Source organism: Hetaerina americana, unplaced genomic scaffold (genome assembly GCF_022747635.1).
Source record: "Hetaerina americana unplaced genomic scaffold, ioHetAmer1.1.p SCAF_2, whole genome shotgun sequence".
In the NCBI taxonomy this organism is placed as follows: domain Eukaryota; kingdom Metazoa; phylum Arthropoda; class Insecta; order Odonata; family Calopterygidae; genus Hetaerina; species Hetaerina americana.
The window spans coordinates 16,802,732-16,821,163 of NW_027286763.1; the positions used below are offsets into that span (position 1 = coordinate 16,802,732).

The following is an 18,432-nucleotide window of genomic DNA, read 5'->3' on the forward strand; positions in this document are numbered from 1 at the left end:
ATAAAAATAGGAGATGCCAATGAAATGAAAATTAGCATTTTAACATTAAATATTAACCAAACAATAAGACACACAACAATAGCTATAGGACTAGAAATAGAATAACATTACTCACAATATAAGGAAGTATTCGGTCAAGCACAGTCTCAGATGACGTATGAGCTGAGAGCTCCAGGAGCACTTCCAAAACACTAAGTTTAGAATTACAATGGTGGACGCCTCTAACACAAGATGTCACAAGTGATGCCACAATGACTAAACCTTCACTGCTGTCACTCTCACTGTTTGCCATGAGTGCATTTTCTGAAGGCAGGCAATTCTCTGAATCTTTATTTTCCCTTCCACCGCTTATTCCCTCCACATCCTCCTTTTCCGCGTCCTCCGACTCCTTCTTTCCTTCAGCACACGAATCCCTTTTTTCAGACTGCTGGGATTCAGGATCAGGTTTCAGAATCTTTACAATATTTTTTATGTCTTTCTTCAGCCTGAAAAATGTTTATTTGAAGCTATAGCAAGTATTATCAATGTCTAACTTAAATTTCTATGGCTAATACAAAAGGATATATTCAACAGATTCAGGAGAGATGTGGTGGAAGTTCGTCATTATGAGAAAAACAAAACTTGCAATTTTCCACAGGTTTCCAAATCGAATTCAGTGCCTCCCTTTCCCCTACTTGTCCCCCGTGAACTACACCTTTGGCTCTTTCACCCAATCAATCAGGATTGACCACTGTGATGGCAAGGTAAGGTGCCCACCTGCCAACCCAGAGGTCGTGGGTTCGATTCCCACCTAGGTGGGTTTTCCTCCACATAGGGTTTGGGCATTTTTAATTGTCTTTCACATAATGTAAAGGGATTAGGTGGGAGAAGGCCCTATGAAGCCTCAATCTTGCCCCAATAAAGCCGTAGAATAAATTTTTTTAAATCAGTCTCCAGCTCCACCCACCCAAAATCCCCGCCAACCCCTCATCAACCAGAGTCTTAATTTACAAACATGCACATAATTCCACCTGAAGATAAGATGAAGTCTTGAAACCTGGGTCATGTGGATAAAAATACTATAGTGGAGATTACAATTGTTAATTATCATTTCTCTCCTCTATGAACGCTATTTGAAGTTTGATGTAAAAATGTTGGGGATGGAATTGAGAAAAAAACAATGTATCCAGGATATATTTTTGAAGTGAATGTCAACTCCATAGTCATTTTAATACACAATGAAACTTCAATAGTTAACTGCATTTGAATTTGATATAGATTGATTGACACAATAATTGATGGAATGATATCATGTAAAAATCTAAACAGCGCAGTTGGTGTAATCTCATTTAAATAAAACTTTGGTTAATACATTGTTAAGTTTCAGAGTTCCACTAGTATTTATGATAATAATACAATTATCAAGTTGTATCTAAATAAAGGCAAAATTACTGAACTTTAATATTCCCAAATCAAGATGGAATGACAAATGTTCTGATCTACTATTCTTGTGCAGATCTTTGCATACTATTCACCTCAATGGAATAAATGAAAAGACTCCAGGAGCTGTAAACAGTTTACCTTTCTGAAGGAAGGGGAAAAAAATTAAAATTAAATTAAAAATATAAACAAAGCACAAATGACTTGATGGGTAAGGGTAAAAAAGGAGGGCATAAGAAAGGTGAATATGAATACACATATTTCGGCCACAAAGTAGCCCTCTTCAGCATACTTAAAGTGAATTGCCATGAACACACAAGTTGAAGTGAGAAAGGGTTGAGGGCATCCAAAGAATATACAGGGAGAAAAAAGTGGAGGGGTTCGGGGTGGGTAGGGTTATAGTGTGAAATGTGGGGAATGCAGAAAAGACAGGAGCCAATAGATTGAAATGACAGTTGAGGAATTTGAGAAATGCAGAAAAATGGTGAAAGGGAAGTGACTGCATGATCGACCGTTGGAGAAGAGGGGGCAGAAGTTTCCTCATCCCCTTTCCACTTCACCATTTTTCTGCATTTTATTTTAATATTTTTCCCCTTCCTTCACTACGGTAAACTGTTGATGGCTATAATTCGTTGTCTCAGGCGTGACTTCATGGAATCGACTTAACATAATGAAAGGAGAAACTTTGTAATTCCACATAGATTTATTCGACGGACGACCTAGGTTTCGACGTGGCACGTCATCATCAGGTACGCGTCCCCTTCACCACCTCCCCCTTCCTGAGTTTACAGAGTTCCTAATCCTTTCCTTTCTTCTAGCCCCTTGCTCTCAACCCCCTTAACCACCTCCGGGCCAACACCCCCCCCCCTGGGTTTTTTCCCCTCTTCCACCCCCTAACCCTCACCTCAGACCGGGGAGTTGTCTCTCTTCTCGCCTTCCCCCCCCCCCAACCCACCCCCCCAATTTGTGTGACTATATATTCTCTGTCTTCTTTACAAAATGTACCTGATGATGACGTGCCACGTCGAAACCTAGGTCGTCCGTCGAATAAATCTATGTGGAATTACAAAGTTTCTCCTTTCATTATGTTGATGGCTATTGGAGTCTTTTCATTTATTCAATACTGCTAGCTGTAAGAGCTAACTTCAATCAATATTCACCTCAAATTGCAATTACTTGAAATTGAATGTGCATTGGGTTTTTGGTATTTTGATGGCTTTATGAAAAAAATACAGACAAATTGACATCCACTTTTGTTCTTTTCACAAGTGATAATGAAACATAATCAATTTATTCTTAAATACTCACTAAATGCACCACATGTTTAAATAACCATAGGTCCAAATGAGCAGAATTCAAAATTATCAAAAGCTAATGGACATGTTTGACATTGAAATTTAACATCTCTGATTTTTTAAATTCAAATCAAATAACTCAACCAATTTGATAATTTTTTCAGGTCCCACTCAGAGTACACCTTCTGAAATACATTACATAGTAAGTGCCCCTCAACATCCAAAATCCGACTCCACATGTACTTTCTGTGAACTTTCACCATTAATTTTAGTAAGTAAGGGGGGATCAGATGCCTTGGCTCAATTCCGATGTGGAGATTGATTGGCTACAATATGCCTTTAACATTGCCATTTCACACAGATCTCAACGGCTTAATGTAAGACAATTCAGGAACTGAAAAATGTGACAGTGAAATTTTTCTCAACCCATCATTTCTCTCTCTTAAGGCCATACACTACCTTGTCCTTTCCCCTATTCCTTTCCACAGTCATAAACCTCTGCCATACATGCTACTTTCCTTTCACGTTGTCATATGACCCTCTCCCACTCCATAGCGCCTCCCTCCTGCATAAGTCACTTTATACATCCCTCCAATGAGCACTCTCCAAAATGTATACTAAACTGTAATTTTATAATAATTAAAAATTTAACTTTCATGCCAGTCTATTGCCTTCACTGAGGGATTTAGCATAAAATTCATACATCAGCTACAAAAATAATATCTAACACTATTCTATACGCCTACGTATTAAATCATAAACACAGTAATTAACCCAACAATTGGTTTGGTAGGTGATGGTAGAAATCGCCCAGTAATAAGCCCAATGGTAGGTGAATATATCAGGGCAGGGAGCCAGTTCATTTTCCTGTACTGGCTGTGGTTTACCAGGAAGATCTGGTAACCGAAAAATCAAACAGCTTTGGTGGTGCTGAGGGTGTCCAGAGATGTGCTGAAGAATCAAACCAGGGCCATCTGGTCAGCAGTCCAACACTCTACCCCTTGACTACCACATCCCCACTCAGGTTTTATAAATACTGATTAAATTGATTTCATTGACATCTCAAATGTGGAGTTATAAATAAAAGACTCCTGAACATATTTTTACAAGAATAAATTTTATACACTGACACCATGCACAATGAGCATAATTCATTCTTGAATCTTTCTCATCAAGTGAAACACCCATTAATAAAACATTTCCCATAGAAATTAAAGTGAAATTAGTAAATGCATTTTATATAAAAAAGTTAATGATTTACCAATTTTTTTAAAAGTATATCTAAATTGTTTAGGATCGTGAATCATCTTCATCTTCTCTTCTATCGTGAAATGAACCAACTGGGAAAGCATATTCAATTTGTAGAAAATATACATAAAACGTACATAAATCAAAATAATTAGATTATTATTTATGATACATTCCTACTTCTTTTTTACTAAAAAACACTCTAGAGACATTTGTTTTTGCAGACACTTCAAAATTTTGTAAAAATGGATATATCATTATATAGATTTGGAGTACACATAATCACTGCCTTATTGCCTCTCAATGTACCATGTGGCAGTTTCCCCATTTTCCCGTGACCTTTACATCACTAAAGCCTGATCTTCTTGACTTCACACTCCTTGAAGGATCATGGAGTTTCTGTACGGTAAACATACAGGGGTTTAATTTCAAATTGCCACTTGCATTGACACAAAAAGCAGTGTGAGATGGTCTGCCATTGCCTTGGGGCTGGGCAATGCATTCTCCTCTTCTGTTACATAGGTGTGCTTCGGCATCTTCTTCCAAAGTCTCTCGTCTTGTCAAAATTCAAAACCTGTTGCAGCAGATAACCCCCTGAATATACAAGCTACTTGAAGCCACCAATGAAGTTCTCTTCTACCTTTGAGCTCACTGCTTCACCATTCCCCACAACCCTGTGGATGTCGGTTCTTCTGGTAAACTTCTCAATCCAAGCACGGCTTGCCTTAAGTACTTCTTCAGCCATTGATGATCCTGACATCTTCTAAACGAGGTCAGCAAAATCACTTTTCCATTCTCATTAATAGTGTCGCCTCGCACTTGCTTTTTGTTTATCCATATGAGAAACAACCTATCAACATCATTGAGAATATGTAACTGTTGCATAGATACTCCTGTCACTCCCTTTGAAGCATCTATCTCCTGAATTTTTATTTTTTTTCTCTTATAGATTTCTTCTTGTGGATTATCTTTCGGAGACATTTTTAAAACCTCGCTCAAAATATCATACACTTCGTGCAAAAAATCACAAATAATATGACTGAACACAAGTTTGGAAAAATGTGTGATCGCTACTGGCACTATGATGCTAGCGGAACAAGTGGTAAACACAAACTGAAGTAGCAGATGTGGAATCATCCCGGGAATTCCCTTCTCCTCATCTCTCATCATGCAAAAAGTCACATGTTAAGCGAGTCATTTCCAGGACCAATACTTTTGCTCATTGTGCAAATTACTTGCTATCTGAAGTGCTTGTTGAGCAAGGTTCCACTGTAATCTGAATATTTGTTTGGCAGAGTTAATAAACAAATTTAGACTAGCAAATTGACATTAAAATTTTTACACATAATTTTTTATTTGTATCTTCAAGAGTAGTAAGTTAAACGATGGAGCTTGCTTCAAGTCCACGAATTGACAGAGTAAACTTTGAATCCTTCTGCTCCCCATCCTTTCCTTTTACTCCTGATCAGAAAGCTCCACAATTTCCAAAGTCATTTCTTTCATAATTTATCTCTAAACTTGCATAAATGTACCAATATTTTATAATCTTACTGAAAGAGGATCTAGAACTACGCAAGTAATATCAGAGAAAAAATATTCGCCAGAGGCACATTTTATGCATTAAAATAATGAAGAGATGTCCAATTTAAGATTATTTGAGGAACAATAATTCAATCAAATAAAGTTATATAGACTGACAGTAGTTAATTTAATGTTATAACTAAATGTCCTTGAAGAAAAGATTTACTGACCTGCTAACTTTTTCATCAAGCGATATAATTGGAACAGCCGAAAATATGAGCATGTAAGATTGCAAAAAGGAATAAAAATATTCAGGAAACACTTTTCCTCTCTGCTGATCCAAATAAACTTCAGCTGAAAGTCTCAGAGATGCATCCTTTTCCATCATACTTCTTAAAAGTTCCTGAAAATCAATTGGGTGAGGTTATACAAATGGTCAAATAGTTGTTACAGACCATCAAAAACCAACCCTTGAATGAATAACTATGTCAAAGTCTGAGTTTTATCAAACATTTGCCAAATGTTATTAGCTACTAGAGCTTCTTACCCTTATTCCAGAGTCTTCTATTTTTTCAAGGTGTTTCCATGCACTGTATTCCCCATTTCGGTATGAAAGAAGCTGGGAAAAGTCAAATGGGGGATGTCCTTCATTGAATAGCTCGGTGAGGGCACAGCTATGCAAAATAAATTCAATAAGATAAAAAAATAACTCCATTTCATGGGAAATAAAATTGAACATAACTCAATTTTCACATCATACAAGTTAATTATTCTATACAAACAAAGTATAAATTCATATTTTATAATTTCAACTTTTACTGCATTTTTTATATTCTAAAGTTTAACAAAGCATCCCATAGTTATTCAACACAAGTACTACCATAATACAGAAAAGGGATCTACTGCAAGATTATTGCTTACATTCAGAGATATATCCACATTAATAGCTGGCATTTCATCAATTAATGTGTTAAAACTAGTTGTACCTAAATATGATTTTAACAGAAGAATATATAGTGTTCCTCATGTTGTGTATTTTTTCTGTTTTGCCTTTTGGTTGCTTTTTATGGCTTTCCAAGTGATTTGTATAAGGACATGATCGTTGGAGACATTGGCTCAATACTCATCTGCTTGCAGCTTTACCATACTGATTTAATAATTCTCAATGATACTTGTGATTGCCTAATAAGAAAGAAGGAAGTTATCACATATGAAAAAAGCTGGCTGTTTCATAATGTAATATCAGTAGTTATTCTTAATCCTAATCCTATTATGTCCTTAAGCCATGCAACGACATATGCATGCGTCAGGGAGGAGCAAATGATGCAGTAGACCAAAAATGGAATATGTTAAATATTTTTAACACCAAAAATAAAAAAATGTCATCGGTAATTTTTTCAATATAATGAGACATATATTTCCTCATTCTAAGAGAAATGTTTCAGTCACATGTTCATTTGAGAAACATTATCTGACATTAACAAATGGAAAATGCTAAATTTGAGAAAAAATTTTTTACTCTTAAAAATTCTTCAAAATTGATTCCCACCCATTAAATGGAGTCTAAGCTTTAATATGAGCTGTCCTTCATGGCTCTACATTCTAATGCTCTCTATAAATTAGTGGTGAACTAACGTTTTGAGTGCTAAGTTCTTCCCTCTACAGTGACTCACTCAGCCCATGGTAGTTTGGGGCATTTAAATTACCCAGCATGCATGATAATAAGAAATTTAAATGTTGATGCACACTTTAATACAATAAATCATACTTCATTTAATGCAAGTGATAAAACATTCATATTTTTCAACAACCTAAAATGATCTTCAGTTGAACATGGGTAGAATTAAATTATCAAAAAAATGCTATATTTAGAAAAAATCAAAAAAGTAAACCGTACACAGTCAGGCTTCATTTCATGAAAGTTTTGTATGTCCATCAAATGGATAAGTAGGGCAATTTCACAAAATTATATTGGAATAATAGTCACTTAAACTACAGGATAAATAATCTGTGAAATCAAATTATCTTAGCACTTGGCATTTTTCATGAAAAACTTTTATGTATTTCCAAATCAATCAATTCCTGCACAGTCAAAATTCGAAATTTTATGACTGTTGCAAAATGTACAAAGTATAGTTGACTATTGTTTGTTATATTTTGCTCCACCCTGTTTGCTAAACAGAGTGATGTTGAATAAATGGAAGATGGGCTTTTGTTGAGGATAGCATGGGGCGTGAATGGCAATGGAATGAAAGCAATTGGGTAGATTATCTATTGCCTTGGTATGTGAGAGTTCACCAGAGTTGTAATTGCTATTCAAAGACTTTTATACTTCGCAGGACTATGAAGATTCACCTAAATCTTAAAAATAATTACCGATTTCATCATGAATACCACACAAATTGGCACTAATCTTGTACTGAATGGGTATGCCACATCTTTATGTTGCTAGAGGTCATCCAGAAAGTCTTCCAGATATACTTAAGTAATTATGCTTCCTTCTAGAGCATGAAATACACATGAAATGCCATTGCAACGCCAATAAATATTTCAAAGGAATTAAATTAAAATTGGCTTTTATTTGCATGCATTAAAAATTCTTATAAATGTTTTGTGTTTTGCAATTCAGAGCATGGGACTGCATATAATCCCATACCACATTATTTGCACATATACCTTGCTTCTCTTTGTTTATTTTCTCTCAAGCCACCACAAATGGTTTTTGAGGGGAACTAGTTTTGCACACCTCTGAAGTCATATTTTTTTGGAAAGGGATGGTCTGTCGCACTGGAGTTTCCTCATCTGACTTCCTATCACCATCCCTCCCTTTACCTCCTGCAAATATTTCCACCATTTCCTGAATGAGGAAGTGGTGGCATTTTGCCATGGTGACTTTGGTTTTATCAGCACCACAATATGTGTTAATTAAACATGCATATACAAGAAAAATACAAGTATAAACTGCAAGAAAAAATGTTATAACATTTTTATATTTTCTAACAGATTCAAATGAACTCAAAATCATATCTTACTTATCTCTTACACCCATCCTCTCGCTATAATCCAAAATACATCTTGGCTTTCAATTTTTTTCCAGGTTTTAAAGTCTGTTTTTGAGGAATCTGCCATTCCTGACCTGTGGTATGCCAATCCATGCTTCTATCCTACCACACCACTTCAATACAGGAAGAATATGACAACACTTGAACTGAAACTCTCCTTTCTTCAGCCTCTCTCCACTTTTGGTTGTCTTATCATGCAACCAACAGAATAATGTTGGACTGGTATACCAGTTATCAACATTTTCAAGACATGGCTTAATTGGTATGGCCATAATACCTCCAGATTTCCCCAGACCATCTTCATGCTCCTCTAAGTCAGTTGTTGCAACAGTGTACACAATGAAGCCCAAAATATAATTTGTTTTGCAGACACAAAGGTCAAATACCTTAACGTCAAACCTGCTCTACTTTGATGGAATATATTTTTGAGCATTAAGATTTCCTAATTAAAAAGTGAACTCTAATCAATGAACAAACTCCCAAAAGGGTAAAAGGGCTTTTAAGAAAGGATCTCTATAGAATCCACAATAAGCATTATTTTTTCAACCTGTCACCCCCATTTGATAGAGAATTGTTGCTCAAGGTGCATTAGCCGCAGAATCAGCATGTATCTATATCTAGGGATGTTTGCTGGAACAGCTGATTTTCCGCAGAGTGAGAGGACTCAGAGTAAAACTGCTTGTTGTACTGAGGTAAAATGACCCATGTATGTGTACTATTGGTATCTAAGAGCTTCAGTCACATTTCATTGAGGCAAACTGAAAGTCACCTCTTACCTTATTCTGAGTTTAGGACTACTTTCTCACCGAAAGGCAATACAAGTTTATACTTTTGTCAAAAGATTACGTCAAGCAATAGTTATATTACCCAGCAGAAAAGATGTCCATCGCTGGAGTCAAGTCACCCTTTTTCAAATCTTCCTCTGGTAGAAGTAGCTGACTCGAAATTTCTGAGTTTAACGTTTTTATGAACCTAATAAAATGGCAAAGGAAAATATTCATTAGTAACTAAATTTACTGTAATGCAACTATAAGTAGGACTTTGGTGTACCCTACTAAATTCAGTTTATCACTGACAAATTAAGTAACACATTTTTTTGAAATCAATCAATTTTGAAGGAGAACATTAGGATGAGGACATGGTGTGTCACACTAAATGTATTTGTATTCACAAAATCTAGACAATCAAATTCATACTTATTTAAGGCTACCTCAATGACTGATTCTTAACTCATTTTCAGTTACCGTATTTTCCCATTGATTAGGCGCACCTTATTTATAACGCACAGCCAGAACTTTGTAGTTATCACGTATTTGTAAACATACTGCATGCCCAAGACTTCATAGTTATCTTGAAAATGTATATACACGCATCTGTATATACATATACATATGCGTAAATATTATATATGCACGTAAAAATTATATATAGTATGTGTAAAAATACACCTATATCCATAAACAAACAGATGTTAACAACCAATGAATAAATAAAATCATAATTGCCTGTGGCTATATCTACCATAAGTATACAGAAGATTAGAGCCATGTGATTGAAATGTTCCAAGCAACAGAAGGATCAAAAAATACACCATGCTTACGAGCCAACACAACATTCCCCCTTATTGCTTTTTTGCTATGATTCGTAAGTCAAAAGGAGACATAGGTGTGCGTGCCCTTTTATTTGCTATATAAATTAACTTTAAGCAAATTAAATACAAAAAATAAGAGAATGAATGAAATTTCTTGTTTTGCTTGCTTTACTTCGCTTTGTCAGTATGGGCAATCAGCTGTTCTATAATCCCTCCAAGTTCTATGAAAGTGCCGGCTACATGGTGATTGTTTCAAACCTGAATTGAGTAAATCTTTTGTAAATTAGAATTTTCTCAAGAAAATTACCTACGGAGAAGAAAATCATATACCGTGATGCTTAAGCTAGAAGTCATCAATTCGCGAAAGATAAAGGAAACCGCAAGGCTGCCAGGATTTATCCATTAATAAATCGTTTAAATCATAGTTACGTTCTAGTTGGGAAAAGTGCATGATGCCGGTATAGAAGACTACACAGAATCAGGAAGGATTAAAAGAGTGTCTTATGAAGAAATAAGCCAGTGGATCCAGGAAAGTTGGCAGGGTGTCAGAGGGACATGTGTAAAAAATGGATTTCAAAAAGCTTCAGGCAATATTTCAATGCCAGTGCTAGAAGATGAGGAAGATTTAACTTAGGAGAGTAAATTTGGTTGTGTGCCTGAAGAGATAATAAATACACTTAATTCATTTAATTGTGATTCAGGAGACAAATTTCTTGAATTGTAGTGATCTACCTATCCTATCATATATGTATATGTATATAATATAATGTACTCTATATATACATGAAGTACTATGCATTAGAATAAATGAAGTATAGAAATTATACGTTTCATCTTTTTCTCATGGATTTATGAGATGAAATAACTGTAACAGTAGCAGATCTGTACAAAATAGAATGCAATTAGAAAGGCATGCTTCCATGCTAATTTATTTTTGCGAGACTCTTCTTTAAATTAATGGGGACAAAGGCATGTAAATGTATGAATTATTTTCAATTTTCATTGCATAATGTGCGTCATTTTTTTCGATCATCTGAACATTTTTGTATAGATAATGTGCGCGTTATCGATGGGAAAATATGGTAATTAAATGTGAGAACTATGATGCTCTTCTAAGAACTTCCTCAGCAAGAGGTCCAGGGCTAGGAAGTCATATACGGGGTGTGTTCAAAAAGTAAGGTGACTTTTCAAATTTTGCGAGCATCATACACTCAATTTTCAATTTTTTTGTTTTGTTGTGTTGAAACACATGTCATAAACATTTGTTTACAGTTTCACCAATATACCATATTTAGTTTGTTATTGACAGATACATATGTTAGACCTGTTTTGGTGAGCTTGGCAATTCTCTGCCATAAAAAAATATACCAAGGAATTTGTGTCAAATTTTACGTAAAAAATGGAATTAAGTGTTCAAAACACTTGAATTGTTGACAGTGACATAAGGTGAGTCTGCTCAGAGTAAAAAAAAATGTTTTTAAGTGGTTCAAGCTCTTCCAAGATGGCCGAGAAGATACCAAAGGCGAACCTCACTCTGGACACCCCAGCACGGCTGCCCAATTGTCCAATATCACCTGTTCATTTCATTGCATTTGTGGAGATGGTGGTAAGGGAGTAATGGAAAAGAGGACTGGAGGCAGGAGTGAAAGTAAAAGTGGAAACCATAACATCAGTTGCATAGGATCAAGCTTTAGTTATCCAATAGGTCATGAGGTTACAATCATTGTCAAGCACATTAGAAAATCTATTCTATTAATATGGGTTTATAATCAATCTAAAGAAAACAAAGGCAATCAGGCTTTCAACAGCGATGAAATCTAACTTTAACATTAAAATAGGAGGGCAAAAACATAATTATGCATTTGTTGGGGAACACAAAAGACAAATCGACACAGTCAATAAATCAGGAATTTACCAAATATCTTGTTCCTCAAGCAATGTTTCCTACGTGGGACAAGCACGTAGAAACATTAAGACGAGATTCAAGGAACGCATTGCCCATTTTAAATATAACAGACAGGAAAAATCCAGTATTGCTCAACACTCACTAAACACAGCACATGAAATCTCAGCGAAGAATCTTCAACTCATTATGCAAATAACCGTTTATTTACTTGATGCTTGTGAAAGTCCACAAATCCACAAATTTAACACAGATGTTATTAATATCGACAACAGACTGATTTCTTACTCATCGATTTTCTCAATTTTAAAATAAGTATTTCAAATTCTCTGTCATTTTTTGACAGTTCCCCTCTTAAATCACCTCACTTCCTTTCATTTCCCCTCCCCACCCACTGCAACACTGCCCACGCCCTGCCCCCCCAACCCACTGCTCTCCCCTTCACCATCATTGGCTCCTTTAATTTTACTTTCACCACCCTCCCTTAAATTTCCCCTCTTAACGTCACTTCATTTCTCACCCCCCCTTTCACTGTCATTGGTTGCTCCAATTTTTCTCTCCACCATCTTTAACTTAGGGTATATATTAAGAGTTTGTCCCTTTCCTGATTCACTAACAACCTATTTTTGCAAGTCCCTTTTTCCTTCAGTTTGCTGAGGAGGGCTACATGGTAGCCTAAATACGCATATCCGATGCACACTCTTGTCTTTCACTGTTTTTTGCTAACTTTGCTCAATTTGAGTAATTTTCCCCCCGTATTCAGGCCCTTTTTGAATGTGTGAGTGATTGTTTTCCTGAGGACTTGGGAGTGTTTCAGCTCTGTGTTTGTCTCTGGCATGGAATTTATTCGTGTAAACAGTCACGGATAGTATATATCTGTTCATAAACCCAGGTATCCTCAACACAGTCCTTTTAACCTGGTCATGATCCCAATTGGGTTTGAGTGTTTGGGTCTGTAGTTGGTCACTGGCAAGGAGGTAACATTCCTGCAAACTACTGCAGAAGGGTGTTCTGGTTGAGAGGTTCTGGTTGGTGACTGTTGTGGAATTTCTTTTCCCACAAACCGTCACAACAAATATTTAGTTTTCATTGCAGGGCGAGTAGTGCTCACTTATTATGGCTATAGGAGTTTTCATTTTATTTTATTAATTTACGAGGCAATAGAGCTGAATTTCTTATATTTTAAATGATCGTTGAAGATTGGATGCCTATGAGATGTGGGTAAGGATAAGGGTGGCAAGAGTAAAGGAAGAAAATGAAAGCACACCATGAGATACAACGCATGAAGTGGGGGAGGAGAGGTGATAGTTGGGAGAAATCCAAAGATGGCAAGACAGGTGGATGTAGAGCACTTTGATGGGTAATTGAATGTTGAATACTAACATATATGGAGGGGAGAACATTAAGGAAGCAAGAATGGGGAAGAAAAGGATAGCATAAGGGATGGAATGCAGGGAGGCAGAATATATCTGAGGAGTAACAAAAGCATTCGTTGTATTTTGGGGTAAGTTTGCGGTTGGGTCAAGGCTAACAAATGTAAAGTTGCTAATTTTATGTTTATGCATAGCCTACCTTAAATATCAGACTGGCAAATAAATAAAAATGAAATTTTATGCACACACATTCCAAGCAGTAAGTGCAATGCATAAATAATTTTGACAGTGAAAAATTTTGTTCCACTACATGACCATTATCATTCCTTATAATTTTCCCCACTGAATTTTAATGGGTTTTTCAGAGCTATATGATAAATTAAATCAGATGTAGGTAATTTATTAATCTAAAATTAAGGCAAAATGATATGAACTTAAGTAGTGTTGGAATACAATCATACTTACCTTTCAGGAGCAATGTAGCACGTTCTACGTCTAGAGGTATCAAAAAAATATGAGAAGTCAGCAGGATTATCCTCAGGGAGATAAGTTGGTTTGAATGAGGCAAAATCTGTCAAGAGTACCCAGTTCCAGCTGGTTATCATAATATTCTCTAATTTTATATCTCCATGACACACCTGAAACAAACAGTAGAGTAAAAAGCATATTTAATTTACCTCAGATTACTGTTAATGCAACAATAAAAATGAAATGCCTAATACCAAGATAATGTTGGTATTATCTCAGCAAAATTTGCAAGTTACTCAATCCTGATGCCATTTGGAGAGCAGTTTCTGTGGCCAACCCTTACCTATTGGCAAAGATATAAATTTGGAAGTGACCACAGCAGAGAAATGTTGCAAACCAGACATGGGAGGTGTTATCACTGATAAGCTCATGATTAAATTGATTTTCAAAAAAGGATATGATTGCATGCTTTTTTCATTTTTATCAATGTAAATAACAAAATTAAAACTGGACAGTCAGCATGGCTTAAATGTCTTCAATACAATTCCAAAGAGGTCCTCTCTCTGCATCCCTATGTCACACTATATACTATCATGACAAAACTCACCACACTACTATCATGACAAAACTCACCCCAACTTTATGGCACTGATGTAGTGCGTACAATAGCTGAAATGCAATCCACTTCTTTTCAATTAGGCTTAGAAATGGTCTGGTGCTGATTCTGTCGTAAAGACTATACTTGACATATTCTCGCATAATCACACCAGCTTTTTCTGTGAGCTGTAAGAAAAAAAAGCCAATGTCAGCAAATGAGCTCAATACACTAAATCTTGGGAACCTCTAGATGCTCATATGTTTTTTTTCAAAACTGTTCTCTTAAATGAAGATTTGTCTGTTAAAGCTGTGTTACTGATAATCCTTATGAAATATATGTTTAGAGATAAATTGAGACAATTTCTCAAAAACATAATATCAAATGTGAACTGACTCTGATTCCACTAGAATATGGAGGTCATCACCATCGCTCCTGGAATGAAAACAGATTTTTCCTTCTCTTGTAATAATAAGTGGGAAGCCAAGCCACATACTGAAACAGCATATTAAATGCATTTGATATACTATTCCAATATTTTTTCTGATTAAACAATAACGAATTCTAAGAAACAAAGCATTATTTCCAGTAGATACAAGGGACATGCAAGATGTTATAGGAACACAATATACGACTTCGGAGCTCATTGAAAAAAGATATAACTCGTAGGACTAAAGCTATTCTTCCCAACTTGGTAGTGATAATAGCGCAGGGTTTAAAGCCATATTCTTCACTCAGGGGATGCTGTTCATGCTAATGAAAGGAGAAAGTATTGCAAGGAAATGATAATCAAGGTACTAATATTGAAGTTGCAGGAAATAGGTTGGCAGATATATTGCCATTTTACTGGAAAATAGGAGTGAAGGTCTTCATGGGTGAGATTTGAAAATGTTTTAGTTTAGCAGTGAGAAGAAATGCATATCAAATAGACGAAATATATTAAAATTCATAGTCGGTATTGATAATCGGGATATGTGATTAATTTATAATTAATAGCTCTACAAGACAATTTTCTTCCTTTTGGTAACAGCATTTAAGTTTAATAATTAGACTATGACACTGGTTGATAAATGAGATATAATATGTCCATAGAAAAAATAGCAGTAAAATCTGAACCTAAAATGTCAAGATGTATTTAACTATCCGGGCGTTTGTTTACCGCCAGCAACTATATTAAACGTACCACAGCACGCTGGAAGGGCAAACAATTAACAGCAGATGCCAATTTAATTCTGATATCTTCAAGCTTGTCTTTATAGGTTGACAACGGTAAAGTTGGGTCATGGATAGCAAATACTTTGGCCACTATTAACCCTTCTTGAGACTTGGCTCTTGCTACCTTAAAAAAACGAGTGCTTCCCAAACTGAAAATAATTATAAAGAGCATTAATTAAGCGTTAATTTTGCATTTCAAATATATATAACAGGATTGAACTATTAAACTTATTACTTGCCTAATGTCAAACTGCAGTTCTGGATGTTCCGTTAAGTAATGTTCCACTGGATAAATTTGCGAGGGCGCAATGCCCACTAACTGGTTTCCCATTCTTTATTGATTACTAACTCCAAATTGTTTACACATATACATAGACAGCTGATCGTAACCTAACATACCACTCCGTTGATAAGTTTGACAACATCGGCTTTCGCTTAGTAAATGAATAATAAAATGCGTAATAGAAAATTTCTGGGAAAAATAAATAACAATGATCATAAGTACAATATACCAATAAAAGATTATTTTCACTATGGATTATTTACTGCTCCCAAAATTCGTTAGTATACAATTCGTTATCAGCGGGAATTTTGTTACTCTAGTTTCCAAGAAATGTAAATGTTCTATTTACATTATTATATGTTTTCTTTTGGCTTATAGTGAAAGCTAACTTCTAGAAAAGCGAAATCAAAAACAAACAATTACATTTATTTTGCAAACACAATGGTTGTACAAAGGTGCTATTCAGTGGCTTCGGAAAATGTTTCTGGTCTCCATTGATGAATAATTATCCTGTTTTACATACTTTCCTCATGGCTGTATGCTAATCAATCCTAAAAAAATAATCGAAAATGTTAATTTGCAACTGGAAATATACCTATTAACCTAAGTTTATTTATTTATTTTATTTTCCTGAAAGCCACCAATAGGGAGTGTGTAGAGGGTGAATACACGCCAGACTAATTATGACCCGAATATGATCCTACCGCGGTGGGACAATGTTATTCTAATCCCTTATCGTTCGTGGAAAAAATTAAATCTTAAATCTATCTGTTCTACACTTAATCTCTCTCATTTTATTGGCATGATCTCTCCTGCCGTATAACGATGGAGGAAATAACATTTTCAACGTCTACAAGTTTCCAACTGCTAAAGAGAGTTCCTTCTAAGAGATTTATACTAAGAGATTTAATCTGTAAATTAACCTTCGCTCCGGGAGTGATTCCCAGCCTAGCTCTTCTAATACTTAGGATACGCTCCTTTATCATAACTTTAGTTTTTAATTTTTTATTTATCTATTTTTTCTTGCTGATTGATTGATGTTAATGAGATGGGGATTTTCTTGCTTTGTAAAAGATATTTGTGTTTTGAAGTTCCTTTAAGTGTGCTTTTGTTTAATGACTGATTTTACCACTGTGATTATTTGGGGCTTGTGTGCCACCTGACACTGTCTATCAGCACATGTGAATTTTTAATAATAATAATAACAACGTCTTACAAATCTAGCTCATCTACCCTACACACGGCCCAATTCGGCATTTAATTCAACTTCGTGGGGATCGCATATACTTGCAGTATATTCTAAATGAGGCCTAACCAGCGACAGATAACATTTCTAATTCTCTTCTAATAAATCCTAATTTTTTGCTAGCTTGTCCACACATTCCCCGTATCTGTTTCACCCAGTAGAGGTTGAGTGAGGGTAACGCCTAAGCATACTGCGTCTACACATTCCATTTCGGTGTTCCCGATGCAGTAGGCGTTCGGGGAATATCTCTTTTTCCAAAAAATTATCATTAATCATTTTTATAAGTTTAATTCTAATTGCAAAGTGCCGCAGCAGCGTTATGTAGCATTAACGTCATCTGATTATGTTGCTTTCTCCTCAAGATCACGGTAAATCACTGCATCGTTGGCAAATAAATGTATCTCACAAGTGACAACGGAGTCAATGTCGTTGACGTAAAGAAGGAATAAAAGAGGTCCGATTTCATTTTTCTGCGGATCACCTAAATTAATTTCTGCTACATTTGAGCCAACTCCATATATGACTACTCTTTGCACCCAGCCATTAAAAACCCTATTATCCAACCCTGGATATTTAATCTGTGCCATATACTTCCATGTGAGCAGTTTACCAGGTTGTACTTTGTCGAAAGCTTTCTTAAAATTTAGAAAAATCGCGGCCACTAAAAAATTACTCTCTCCCGGAGTAAGAATGTCATGAACAAAAAGCGCAAGTTGTGTCTCGCAGGATCAATCTTTTCGGGGACCGTGCTGATTTTTCATCGATAACTCCTGATGATCGAGGGACCCCTAGATTTGAACTAGCAACAATGTGTTCCATAACCTAGCTCGCAATGGATGTTATGGAAATAGGCCTGTAATTGATCGGTTCCTCCTTGTCTCCGTTTTTAAATATTGGTGTTTCGTCAGCCGTTTTCCAACCTCTGGAAACCTTATCTACTACCGACTTCTTACATATTATTACAAGATATGGTACAATTTCCGACGCAAGAACCTTAATATAGGAGCAGGCATTTCATCGGGGCCGGAGGATTTGTAAGGTTTAATGTTTTCCAGCAAACGTTCAATTCCATTATATGAGATTTCAATTTCTGCTATCGGTTGGTCGGCATGATTTGGTAAGCTATCAGAGGAATTCGGCAAGAAATTGGTGAAGACGCTTTTAAAGTCTTTCTTTCAAAGCATCTTCACTAATGTCTAACTGAATACGTCAG

General features: G+C 35.7%; 1 protein-coding gene across 1 annotated transcript in view; it reads right to left on the reverse strand.

The window, feature by feature from the left end:
* Vps15 (vacuolar protein sorting 15) overlaps nucleotides 1-16,215 on the reverse strand; it is a 56,859-nt gene extending 40,644 nt beyond the window's left edge. Inside the window, exons 1-8 of the mRNA XM_071584847.1 lie at nucleotides 15,930-16,215; nucleotides 15,659-15,839; nucleotides 14,514-14,663; nucleotides 13,878-14,050; nucleotides 9,413-9,517; nucleotides 6,031-6,157; nucleotides 5,714-5,886; nucleotides 116-485 (exon numbers count right to left, since the gene is read on the reverse strand). Of these exons, the coding sequence (XP_071440948.1) occupies nucleotides 116-485; nucleotides 5,714-5,886; nucleotides 6,031-6,157; nucleotides 9,413-9,517; nucleotides 13,878-14,050; nucleotides 14,514-14,663; nucleotides 15,659-15,839; nucleotides 15,930-16,021 (1,371 nt within the window). The 5' untranslated portion in view covers nucleotides 16,022-16,215. The remainder of the gene's footprint in view (nucleotides 1-115; nucleotides 486-5,713; nucleotides 5,887-6,030; nucleotides 6,158-9,412; nucleotides 9,518-13,877; nucleotides 14,051-14,513; nucleotides 14,664-15,658; nucleotides 15,840-15,929) is intronic.
* Between the last annotated feature and the right edge of the window lie 2,217 nt (nucleotides 16,216-18,432).